General features: G+C 43.1%; 1 protein-coding gene across 1 annotated transcript; it reads left to right on the top strand.

Moving 5' to 3' along the window:
* The first annotated feature begins 7799 nt into the window (after positions 1-7799).
* On the top strand, positions 7800-10719 carry LOC147737399 (uncharacterized). The gene is made up of 2 exons (XM_086923868.1): positions 7800-7841; positions 8705-10719. Exons 1-2 carry the CDS (start codon positions 7800-7802, stop codon positions 10169-10171), a joined length of 1509 nt encoding a protein of 502 aa, XP_086779994.1. The 3' UTR covers positions 10172-10719.
* The last annotated feature ends 2716 nt before the right edge of the window (positions 10720-13435 follow it).

The following is a 13435-nucleotide window of genomic DNA, read 5'->3' as shown; positions in this document are numbered from 1 at the left end:
TGCCCACTCATGTCATACAACAGTCACACTGTTACCTTAGTCACTTTACAGTGTACTGTGTACAAACATTTTACAGAAACAAGTTGTGTTGTGCGTTGTGAACAGGGTGTCATCCCCCTCTGTATGTAAATGAGCTTCTGTGACCAGACACCAAAGGCTCCCATCTCTTCTAGTGCAGATGATAATGTGAGCACTGTAACATAATCACAAACGAGGACTGTATCAAGAAATAATAGGCTTCCAAGTCACACAGCTGTGGTTATCTAGTTCGTTTTTGGTTTTCAATTTACGTTAAATTGCATCAATTTTCCAGTTACTTTTTTCTCAGTCCATCATTTTATATCACTCTTTGCGCTCCATCAATTAAACATACTACTAACATCATTCTCACACTCCTAATACTACTAACAGCATGCTACTCTTCTGATACTACTATCAGCACTCTCCCACTACGGTAATACTACTGAAAGCCCACCACTGTAGTATTAAGAGTGTGAGAGTGGTGTTAGTAGTATTAGAAGAGTGCTGTCTGTAGTATCAGAAGAGTGCTTTGCTGTCAGTAGTATTAAGAGTTTGAGAGCGATGTTAGTAGTATTAGAAGAGTGCTGTCAGTAGTGTTAGAAGGGTGGTGTGCTTTCAGTACTATTAAGAGGTGTGAGAGTCTTGTTAGTAGTATTGGAAGAGTGCTGTCAGTAGTGTTAGAAGAATGGTGTGCTTTCAGTAGTATTACAGGAGTGTGAGAGTGCTGGTAGTAGTTTCAGAAGAGTGGCATGCTGTTAGTATTAGGAGTGTGAGAGTGATGTTAGTAGTATTAGAAGAGTGCTGTCAGTAGTGTTAGAAGAGTGCTGTGCTTTCAGTAGTATTACAGGAGTGTGAGAGTGCTGGTAGTAGTTTCAGAAGAGTGGCATGCTGTTAGTATTAAGAGTGTGAGAGTGATGTTAGTAGTATTAGAAGAGTGCTGTCTGTAGTATCAGAAGAGTGGTTTGCTGTCAGTAGTATTAAGAGTGTGAGGTGATGTTAGTAGTATAAGAAGAGTGCTGTCAGTAGTGTTAGAAGAGTGGTGTGCTTTAAGTACTATTACAGGAGTGTGAGAGTGCCGGTAGTAGTTTCAGAAGAGTGGCATGCTGTCAGTAGTATTAAGAGTGTGAGAGTGATGTTAGTAGTATTAGAAGAGTGCTGCCTGTAGTATCAGAAGAGTGGTTTGCTTTCAGTAGTATTAAGAGTGTGAGAGTGATGTTAGTAGTGTAGAAGAGTGTTGTCAGTAGTGTTAGAAGAGTGGTGTGCTTTCAGTAGTATTACAGGATTGTGAGAGTGATGCTAGTAGTATCAGAAGAGTGCTTTGCTGTTAGTAGTATTAAGAGTGTAAGAGTGATGTTATTAGTATTAGAATGAGGAGTGATGTCAGTAGTATTAAGAGTGTGAGAGTGATGTTAGTAGTGTAGAAGAGTGCTGTCAGTAGTGTTAGAAGAGTGCTGTGCTTTCAGTAGTGTTACAGGATTGTAAGAATGCTGGTAGTAGTATTAGAAGAGTGCTGTCTGTAGTATCAGAAGAGTGCTTTGCTGTTAGTAGTATTAAGAGTGTGAGAGTGATGTTAGTAGTATTAGAAGAGTGCTGTCTGTAGTATCAGAAGAGTGCTTTGCTGTTAGTAGTATTAAGAGTGTGAGAGTGATGTTAGTAGTGTAGAAGAGTGTTGTCAGTAGTGTTAGAAGAGTGGTGTGCTTTCAGTAGTATTACAGGATTGTGAGAATGCTGGTAGTAGTATTAGAAGAGTGCTGTTTGTAGTATCAGAAGAGTGGTTTGCTGTCAGCAGTATTAAGAGTGTAAGAGTGATGTTATTAGTATTAGAATGAGGAGTGCTGTCAGTAGTATTAGAAGAGCGTGAGAGTGATGTTAGTAGTGTTAGAAGAGTGCTGTCAGTAGTGTTAGAAGAGTGGTGTGCTTTCAGTAGTATTACACGAGTGTGAGAGTGCTGGTAGTAGTATCAGAAGAGTCGCATGCTGTTAGTAGTATTACAGGAGTAGAAGAAGTAAATGGGAATCCGGCATCTTTTTTGATCAATAAATGTGCTACCCGTTCCACAGTCAGACTGATGGGAGCGCCCAACCCACCCCTCCTGGGAAAGGATTCCAAGTTTTAGGCATTTCTAATAAACAACTAATAAGCTGCCAGCAAATGTTTCCATACAAAATAGGTCAATGATGAATGGCCAGAAACTTAAACTTAAGATCCAGTTATTATGTTAGGGAATAACCTTGCAAAATTACTTGTGGCTTTTAAAGGAAGAGTCACAATTCATTATTCATTTTGTAGGTGTGGTTTATGAAATTACATTTTGTTGCGCCATGTTTTCATGAATATTCATTGTTTGCTGTCATTTTTACCTCATCATGAAACATGTAAATAATGTTTTCTCTATGTCTAAAAAAAGTATAAAATTACTGTTTTGGGATACTTGCTGCAATTGTCTTACTTTACCCTTTTCCTAAAGGCAGATTACATGTCAGTCCTCTTACTGATTTTGTACTTAAGAACTTTTCCTTGATTTTTAACTAAGCAGATTCTATGTCAGTTTGCTATTTGATATTATAGAAAAACGTTTTCTTATTTCTAAGCACACATTTGTTGTGGTGCTCTGTCATTGACTTTACATCGAGAGTTATTTCTGATTCTGGCTTTTGATATACTTTAGAGGTTACCATTATGTGATTCTCCTGCAAATATTATGAAAATTATTTCTGTGACTGAGTAACCATGTTTATGCCTTCAGTAATTATTTGAAACCTTTAATATAGCTTTGAAGCTTGTTGTAGCTCTAAAGGCAAGGGCCTTTACCAAGGGAGCGGTCCTTCAATGGGCAGTATTACCTGCTACGGCTGACTATAAGGTCTTTACACTGTTTGCCCCATGAGGGCAGAATGTGTTAATTAATAAAACAACGGTGTCCCAGAGACCGAGGGGGTTGAAACACCTCTGGTGCTCTGAAACCTTTGTTTCAAAGCTGTTGCTGTGAATGTTAACAGTTAAGAGCCGCATGCGGGACCACGGTGGTTAATTGTGGAACATTCACAGCAATAGCTGTTAAAGGAGGCTGAAGTCAGACTCTGGTTCTCCCTGTGCTCGGTTGTTTTGTAAATCCAGGACGGTTATTTGTAAAATGTGATGAAGTGTGATTGCCGTCTGATGCAAAATTATTTCTTTACTTCCTTTCAAGGTATTCTGGGATGACAGGAAGTGCAGCGTGGCTGCCACCCTTGGGGGAACAAAGAAAATAATTGTCAGGTAAGGATTCCTATAACTCTATTACTCCCTCTGTGCACTATTCTTGTTGTTATCAAACTTCTGATAATCACCTGATGGAGCCACATTCCTCCTGGAACATGTTGGGGGTTGTAGTGCAGGTCCAGTTCCTTTTTAGGTCAGTTTTGCCTAGCAGTTCCTTAACTATTATCACATTTGTCTCCTCCTCTACACCACGTGATGATGGTTCACCCTGATTAGAGGTGCCATGCTGTTGCGCAGCTACTGAGTTTAGCAAGTGACTGTGATTTAAAAATGTTATTGAATCATTTTGTGTGTTCTAATGGGGCAATATTTTAAAAATATTAGGCGCTCTTCTGCTTTTTTTCTTCATCTCAGGGGGGTGGGGGGCTTGTGAGGGTCTTTTGCTCCTTCCCCGGTCCACCACGGCTCGCCAATTGTGTGGAAGGAAGTGAGTGTTTCAGTGTTGCTTCTCTACTCCACTTCCTGTCCCAGATCGATGGGCAGTGCTCTAGTTGTTTCTGACTGGCCCAGCTATTTAATCTGAATGCCAGGCCGGACGCGCTGCAAACGCACGCAGCAGGCGCGCCAAAGACACGCCTGTCTGTGCCAAGTTTACGCCTTGCGCCAGGGACGCTGGCCTTTTTATTGTAGATCCTGATAAACCCCTTGTTTACGCAAGAGGACAGCTCTTGGAGTTTCAATGACAGAAGGATGTGCACTGCAGGTCGATGAACTGTGAGCATTGGGCTTTATGAGTGTAAGACAGTCATTCCATTTGCGGTAGCTAAAAAACCCAAGGGGACGTGTCAGCCCTACCCTTACCTATGAAACAGTCCTTTTCAGGGTATCTCCTGAGCGCCTGATCTCTGATTAAACATAGGGCAGAATTTAATGATTTTGTCTCCTTCCGTAGGCCTGATTGGGTATTTATTACTGAAACCTGGGCTAGAGATTGCTCAGGGCCTGACCTGGTGGAGGCCATCCCCTCAGGGTATGCTCTGTCCAGACTTGATAAGGGAGGAAGGATGGGAGGGTTTTGAGTACTTTATAAAGACACCTTCTCGTGCTTCACAGAGGCCCTCACCACTCCCTCAGATCCCTATCAGGCCCTATATTTCTCCTTTAAGATCCTACCCACTGATAGTTTTGTGGGAGTGGTCACCTTCCGGCCTCCCGGACCCAGAGGAATGTTTAATCAGGACTTCAGCAATCGGATTGTGCCTTATTTGGCTAGATCCAATGTCACTCTTTTGGGTGATTTTAACTTCCATTTGGAGAAAACTCTGCTCTGAAATGCAGGTTTTCCTGGAAGCTATGGACTCTTGCGGCCTTCCTCAGCTGGGGAGGAGCCCCTCTCATACGGCGGGACACATTCTGGACGGGATCTTTTCTAACGATCCGAGGATAGAGGTGAATGATCCTATCCCACTCCCTTGGTCTCATCATTATGCCATTCCATTTTTTCTGCGAATTGCAGAATCCCACCCAGATCCTAATTTTAAAAACAGGGTGGAGATGAAGAGAAACCGTAGCCGCATAAATAAGGAGGGTCTTCTAATTAAGCTTAGCAATTATTGCTGTCTCACCCACCTGGATGTTAACTCAATCTTTGATGATTTTTCCAACTGGCTCTTGGCGGCTCTGGACTCTCTTGCCTCTCTTAAGGAGCTTTATGTGGCCAGAAAACGCCCTTCGGCACCCTGGTTCACCGAAAGATTGAGAAACCTTAGGCAGGTATGCCGACGGCAGGAAAAAATATGGCGCTGTGAGCTTATCCCAGCCAAAAGGGACCTGCATAAACTCAGATTGAAGGAATACAGGCTAGCTATTAATGAGGAAAAAGTTATCTACTATTCCAAGATGCCGGAATCCATCAAATCCCAGAGGGAACTCTTCACTGTGATTAATTCCCTCCTAGCCCCCTCGGCTTCTGCCAACACCGAGGTCTCCCAGGAACTATGTGATAAAAAGGCATGCTTTTGTATGAAAAAATCAAGGACATATATTCCTCCCTGGAGATATCGAATGTCGGAGGGTCAAAGGCAGACGGTCCTTCGGATTCTCTGGTAGCTCCTCCAAAGGATTAATGATTGAGCGCCTTTCACCCCATACTTCAAAAAGACATGGAGCGGATGTTAAGGGGAATTAGATCTGGCTCCCCCACGGAGGCCTGTCCCCTGAAGATCCTGAAACTACGAATGGAGGCTATTGTTCCTACTTTGACCGTAGTTCTTAATGCCGTTATTACTTCTGGTACAAAAGGGGGTGGTGCTGGACGGAGCATCTGAACCAATCAAACACTCACACTCAGTCAACAGATCTGGGTTTGATCCATCACCGTTCTTTAGCCCACTCTGCCACCCCAGTTCAGACATGGTCATATGCAAATCAGTCTGACCCTGTGCCTCATGGGAACAGTCCAGCCCGAAGTTTTTACTTCTGGCCAGTATCCCACTGCCTGCAAAACAGCCATGGTTAAACCTCTCTTAATGAAGCCCTCTCTAGATCCGGCGGAACTAAAGAACTACCGGCCTATTTCCCTGTTGCCCGTCCCAGCTAAAATCTTGGCGAACTACCTGAACCTCCATCTTAGCACCTATCCAGACGGCGTTAACCGTTGTTTTTAACAACATTCGACAACAGGTCGACACAAGTCACACCCCCTTACTGACCCTTCTGGACCTAACGGCAGCCTTCTATACTATCTCTCCCCTTAGATTGGCTGGGAGGCTCCGGGAAATAGGGATTGAGTGTTCTGCCCTTATTTTGCTTACAACTTTCCTCACGGAACAGGCGTCAAGAGTTACAATGGGTGAATTCCTTTCTTCTCCTAAACGGCTGTTCTGCGGAGTTCCCCAGGGATCCTCATTGAGTCCAACCCTTTTAACCTTTATGTAGCCCCGCTTGCCTGGGTTGTAAGATCTTTTGGCCTAGAAGTGTTATCCTATGCTGATGACACTCAAATCGTGATTAGCATCACTGAGAGTGTTGAAGCTTCAGCAGCAAATTTTAAAAGCTGCATGCAGGCGGTAGCTGCATAGATGGTAGAGAACTATCTAAGACTCAATGGGGATAAAACTGAGATTTTACTTTTCGGAGACAATCAGGAGATTTGGTCCAGGGCCTGGTGGCCAGATGCGCTTGGATCTTGCCCTGGCCCTGGCCTCAGTGCCAAAAACCAAGGCATCAGAGTTGATACCTCCCTCTCCTTGGGCCCCCAAATAAATAGAACAGTCTCCTACACCGACTCCAACTTGTGCAGAATGCTGCTGGCAGGCTGGTAATGGGCTTTCTTAAATTCTACTCTGTTGCAGCTACCATCAAGAGCCTTCATTGGCTTCCTTTGGGTCAGAGAATTGAGTTTAAAGTCCTGTGTTTGGTGCACAAGGTCTTTTACAATATGTGATCAGAAGGCATTAAAAAACTGTTTTGGTGATATGTCCCTGGTAAGCAGTTAAGATCTTCCAGCAAGAATTTGGTGACTGTGCCTAGATTCAGGAAATCTAGATGGGGGGAGGTCCTTTTCGCTGGCTATTGAACTCCCTTCCTCTTTCAATTTCGATTCTGGAAACGTATTCCTCATTCCGTAAGGCCTTGAAGACCTGGCTCTTTACCAATACGAATCTGTAATCCCTGTATCTATGGACACCCCTGATCATGATCCCTATCCGGAGCGCCTTGATGCCCCTGGGCTAAGTTTGCTCCCTCTGTCTGTTCTTTCGGCATCTTTCATCTCTGGATCTGACTTTCATCTCTTTGCTTCCTCCCATCCTACCCTTTTCTGACTTGTCTACTACAAGCAAAAGACACAGTACATGTGGGCTTGCTTTAGGGTGGTGCGACCGGTGGAGCTGCTCCTGGTGCTGACCTTGGGGGCACTGTGTTTAGAAGTAACTTATGTGTTTACAAGCATCTGCCGCAGAGTTTCCTGTGCCGGACCCCTTTGGTAAAAGTGGAAGATAGCCTTCTTTCTCTTTCCTCTGTTTTGTGTATTTCTTTTCTTGACCCTTTTTGGTTTCCTTTACTGTTGTGCTGTTCAATAAAATGTCGGTTCCTAGATCACTGGAAAAAGGATTTGATTAACAGTCAAGGTTGGCAGGGGAGTAAATAACATCTAATAATTCATTAAAAGTATTACAAATATCACACTATGACGCCAGCCGTTGCCACAGAAGTTGCAATTTGATAGTGTGGCTGCTTCTGAGAATCTGTGTTTCTTTCTTAAATATTCACTTCTTTTGCTCTCACATCCTTGATTTCCAGTGATCCCAAGGTCTCTGTTTCACCACTATCAGAAATACCACTCATACTCATTTCCTATCTTGTTTTTGTTAATACTTTCCTTGTGCAACGTATAAGATCACAAATATTTTTTCTTTGTGTTCATTTACAATTTTTGACCCCATTTCTACAGGTGACAGAAGCATGAAGACAAAAAAGAAGGTTTAAATTTAGTGAAATACAACGAAAAGGAATACTTCAAGGAAAGTAAAGACATTCTCGAGCTCTAGAGAAGAAACACCTTCTATGTGGCAGGAATGGTGAGAATGTTGGAGCGGAAGAAACTGGTGAATGTGAAAGTAAAATGATCATAAATATTTACCAAGTGTCAGTAACTGAGATTGAGGAGAACATTGGCCACAATTGGTCCCCACCCAGTGCACTTGAGAAAACTCAGAGCTGTGAATTATGTTTGATGGCTTATGAGAAATGCTTTGGAGACCTAAACCCTCCCCAACAGATCAGTATCCGTAGATGTGATGTGATTTGACAGAACCGTCAAAAATACTAATATCCTCGGTTTACAAGCGCAAGCTTTTGTCTATGTCTCCTGGAGACGAGAGGAGAAAAAAGATTGTTTAAAAGGAAGTCAATGTAAATACGCTTTCTAAGATGTCGTTACAGCAAAGATGCTGGATTATCATTTCCAATATACAAAGCTTTCCCCCACCAACTCTTGGGTTGATCCGAGTGGTTTCAGAGTGTCCTGTACCTCCAAAGTGGATCATGTTCCTGTCTTAGCCACTTAGCAAAAAAGCATATACTGACAGAAGTATAAAAGGGGCCAGTGTTACGCTGTTGATAATTCATAAACCACCCTGGCATGCCCTAATCATCTATCATTACTTGTATGAACAAACATACCTAACAGGCAAACACTAAACCCCAAGGACCTTATCAGTGCTTTTAAAACTCCTAAATCAAATGTGATAAACTAGAATCACTAAATGAGACTAATTAAACTAGAGAGAATTTACCCGGGCATAACTTGGAGAAAATGAATCCATGAGAGGCCTCTTAATCAATACAAGGGGCTCCTCAGTGAAAGTTAATAAGACAAGTTAGATCGGTGCCTTTAGAGGTAGGAAGTTAATGTTGAGTTGTAACATAAACAAGTACACGATCCAAAATCAGATTCAGTCTTAAGATGGCATGTATCTAGGAACAAACCCAACTTGGAGAAATAAACCACTCGAATAAGAGCAATGAATGTGAGAACAGCTGTAGTTATCAATCCCACCTCACTAAACATGAGAAAACTAGCTCTGGACGAAAACCCTATCAGTGTCCTGAATGCCAGAAAGGCTACACTCGCAAATATAACCTTACGGTACATGAAAGAACCCACACTGAGCATAACCCCTATCAGTGTCCAGAATGCCAGAAAAGCTTCAGTCATAAATCTAGTGTTATTATACACGCAAGAACCCACACTGGACAAAAACCATATCACAGCTCCTCATGCCAAAAAAGCTTCAGTTTTAGTGGTAGTCTGATTAAACATCAGAGAACTCACACTGGACAAAAAACTTATCAGTGCTCTGAATGCTGTAAAAGCTTCAGTAGCAAACACAATCTCACTTTACATGAAAGAACCCACACTGGACAAAAACCTTATCAGTGTTCTGAATGCTGTAAAAGCTTCAGTAGCAAATCCACTCTAACTGTACATGAAAGAACCCACACTGGGCATAAACCGTATCAGTGCTCTGAATGCTGTAAAAGCTTCAGTCAGAAAAGCAGCCTTACGGTACATGAAAGAACCCATACTGGGCATACACCGTATCAGTGCTCTGAATGCTGTAAAAGCTTCAATCAAAAAGGCCACCTTACTAAACATGAAAGGACCCACACTGGGCATAAACCGTATCAGTGTTCTGAATGCCAAAAAGGTTTCTATCAGAAATCAGGTTTAAATGTACATCAGAGAATCCATACTAGGCTCAAACCGTATCAGGGTTCTGAATGTCAGAAAAGCTTCAGTCATAAAATAACTCTCACCCACCCTGAGAGAACTCATACTTGGGAAAAACCTTATCAGTGCTCTCAATGCCGGAAAGGATTCAGTCAGAAATCCAACCTTACTAAGCATGAAAGAACCCACACTGGGCTCAAACCGTGTCAGTGCTCTGAATGCCAAAAAAGCTTCAGATTGAAAGAAAGTCTCACTAGACATGAGAGAACCCACACTAGACAAAAACTATATCGGTGCTCTGAATGCCGGAAAGGATTCAGTTGGAAATCCAACCTTACTGTGCATGAAGGAACCCACACGGGGCTCAAACCGTATCAGTGCTCTGAATGCCAAAAAAGCTTCAGATTGAAAGAAAGTCTCACTAGACATGAGAGAACCCACACTGGACAAAAACCGTATCGGTGCTCTGAATGCTGGAAAGGATTCAGTTGCAAATCCAACCTTACTGTGCATGAAAGAACTCACATTGGACAAAAACCTTATCAGTGCTCTGAATGCTCGAAAAGCTTCAGTCGGAAATCCAGCCTTACTGTACATGAAATAACCCACACTGGGCATAAACCGTATCAGTGTTCTGAATGCCAGAAAAGCTTCAGTCATAAAGCAACTCTCACTACACATGAGAGAACTCACACTGGGGAAAAACCGTCTTAGCTCTCTGAATGCTGGAAAAGTTTCAGCCGGAAATCTGGTCTCACTCAACCTGCGAGAACTTACCTGGAAAACCTTGTCATTGTTCTAAATGCCTGGGAAGTGTCTGCTAGAGATTCAGGTTGATTCAACAATAGAGAACCCACAACGTGAAAGAAAATGATCTGTGCTCTCAATGTGACAAAAACTTCAGTTGTAAATGTAACCTTACCACATAGGAAAGACAATGTGGTAGAATAAAAGGTGCTCACTGTAAACCCCGAGGAGGAGCTTTCAGCCTCGCAAAACATTTACATGAAGCAGCCACAAAGACTCCACTCCTTTGATTGTCCAACAAACTGTCTACTCAGAAAAGAACACAGCGTGGGATGGAAATGCTTGAATTAACCTCATTCCTTTCTTACTATTTGTGGCCTCATTCCGTTCAGTGTGTTTTGTTCCCTGAGTGTTTATTAGCAATGACTGACCCACAAAGTCCATTGGATCCTGAACTTTGAGGCCACGCCCCCAAGGGTCTGGAATGCATGTAACCTCAAACTGTTTCCAGCCTTAATGAGCCTCACCAGGGGGCTGCAGCAGGAGTCCCTTTGTCGTAGGTCTCTAAGGGGCCAAGGTCTGCTCATGCCTGTGCCACGTAAGGGCTGATCATTGAGAAAAACTAAAGGTGATGGATGGACTGGTAGTTAATCTCGGCACCATCCCGCCACATTATTCTCCAGTCTTTGTGTAAATACAGACAAGGTCAGCCATATGCAAACCATTCTTGGCCCCATCCTAAATAGTCCTAATGACTTCTGTTCCAAAAGGACACAGCCTCGTATTATAAAGATCCACACGAGTGGCCTCTTTCCATCTTCTTTTTGTTTCAAATAGAACCTGCTATCCCTTTAACCATGCCTCAGGCCTGCCACGTTCCATGCTTTGGCTCTTATCATCAACCTTGAACCATCTCCATAACTTGGAAGCGCCGAAGAATTTGCAGCTGTTGTAACTGCTCGAAGTTTCCCGCATTTTGATGGCCGTGGATTCAGGTTCAACTTGCTAGCCCAACTCTACTCTGTGTGAGTTTTGCACTTCAAGCCACTTCTGTGCAGCTCGTCACCTTCTGACACTGATTCAGCCAAAAACCTTGCTTCAAATTCCAGTGTTAATCATCACCAGAGACTAAACGTATCTTTGTCCTCTCGAGCATAGCTACCAAAGTCAGCTACAATTTTGTAGGTGACTTCCTGATTGATTCAGTGGATCTGCTTTTTTTTATTCATTTACCTTATTATTTGGTTTTGACAGTGGTTTTGCTAATTAGTAATCCTTAAATCACATCCCACCTTTAGATTTTGCTTCTTAATAATTATTAAATATTCTTTTTGATCTAAACTTGGTTTGAATCCTAAAATTCCTTCACTATTTTCAATACACTATTGAAATTTGTGACTTCCACTGTTTTTCTTTACTTTTGAGCGTGTCTTAGGTCATACTGCTCAAGCCACGTTACCAAAAGCATGCTAAGAACACTTGGTAGAAGACACATTTACCTTTGCTGACCAAAGTTTGGGAAAATCAAAGCAGGCTGACTACAGAAAGCACACTAAGGTTACTCTCTTAGGTGTCATCTGCACCAACTGTAGATGCAAAAAGTAAAGATTATGAGTTAAGCTGTTGGTATCTATGCCCCAAGAATTTGAGACTGCCACCCTCTCTCAAACAGTTGAAAGAGCTAAAGATGCACCCGTCACAGATTCATATCTCAGCAACTAAGACTGCTTGCTGCTGCCATACAACACTCACACTGTTACCTGTATCACAATCCCTGTGCAATGTACAAACCTTTACATAAACAAGTTGTGCTGTGCGTTGTGAACAGGCTCTCACCCCCCCCCTCTTTGTATGTAAATGAGTTTCTGTGATCAGACACTCCAGGCTCCCATTTCTTCTAGTGCGGGTGAAAATGTGAGAACTGTAGGGAGATCACAAACAAGGGCTGTATTGAGAAATAATCATCTTCCAAAGTCACACAGTAGTTTGTAGTTCTTCAGTCTTTTAAATGTACATCCACCCAGCATGTTCCAAGGTAGAGTAAAGTTTGCGAAGCGCAACTCTCTTGTTGTCCGCTCCCCATATTAAGTCCGTAAGAACAGAAACAGAGTCCAATTTCCTGAAAAAGCGCCAGGGCAGGTAAACTAGAGGGGCAGAGAAGCAGTATAAATGTATTAACAGCATTTTTGCAACTTCCACTCTACCCATGGGTTGATAGTGGCAGGGAGCCCCAAAACGACAGGGAGATGCAAACATTGAACATCATCTAAGTTGCCCTGTATAAGTTCTTCGTCAGTGTGGTAAGTTCACCGCTTAATACCTGAAGATGTCAAGGTGCCAACCCAGTGCTAATTGGGGCAGCACTTCCTGTTCTAAGTTGTGAGTTTTCGCATGGGATATAAGCTAGATTTTGTCCAATTTAGCCTCAGTCCAGAATCCCTACCAAAATCATCTAGAACCTCCATCACCTGCAGTAGATACGCATACACGTACCTGAGGTACACAAATGCATCATCAGCATACAGTGAAATGACCTCCCAATTTGGCCCACTTGGTATACCGACTGCTGGGTGCTGTGAACGAAACAAGCCAGCGAACAGGTCCATGACTAGGGCAAAAGTAATCGACAGCGGGCATCTTTGCCACATGCTTCAAAAGAAACTCAGATCTCTGCCTGTCCGGATGCGGGCCAGCGATTTATCCAGTGCTGTATTTCTGCACCTAGTTTCATGCACATCAGCACTTTCATTAAATAAAACTACTCCGGGTGTCAAAGGCCTTCTCTATATCTAGTGAGAGTGCTGTTTATGGAGGCAAATTCTTGAAGATTCTTTTCCATCAGCTGCAGAGGCGTCATAGGTTTAGACACATTTTTCTCCCAGGTACGAAACCATTCTGGTCTTGGTGCCAATGTAGAGAGGCAGGGGAGCAACCTGTTTGCAAGGACCTTCCTGCGAATCTAGTGGTCGGTGTACAGTGGCCAGTAGGAGCGTAGCTCCAGGTGGTCCTTGTTGGGCTTAGGCAGGACCAATATCATAGCCTCCCATAGGGATCCCGGCAATGTGCCCTCCTGCCGGGCCTGTTGGTACATTTGGAGTAGGTTTGGAGTGAGGGTTGCTCTACCCGTGCATCCCAGGAGTTTTGTTGCTCGTGATCTAGTCAATCATGAAGCCAATTTCCTCAGTGGTCAGGGTTTCATCTGGTGTATGTCCCTGAAGGGGGTTAAGTCTG

The sequence above is a fragment of the Lissotriton vulgaris genome, chromosome 1_1, assembly GCF_964263255.1.
Source record: "Lissotriton vulgaris chromosome 1_1, aLisVul1.2, whole genome shotgun sequence".
Lineage (NCBI taxonomy): Eukaryota > Metazoa > Chordata > Amphibia > Caudata > Salamandridae > Lissotriton > Lissotriton vulgaris.
The sequence above is the reverse complement of the archived record's forward strand: the minus strand, read 5'-3'. Positions and strand labels throughout refer to the sequence as shown.

What these genes read in the sequence shown, in the direction of transcription:
- LOC147737399 (XM_086923868.1), top strand. Translation starts at nt 7,800, where the DNA reads ATGGTGAGAATGTTGGAGCGGAAGAAACTGGTGAATGTGAAA. An exon ending in AGAAACTGGTGAATGTGAAA is followed by an intron (nt 7,842 to 8,704) that starts GTAAAATGATCA and finishes GCATGTATCTAG; the next exon opens with GAACAAACCCAACTTGGAGA.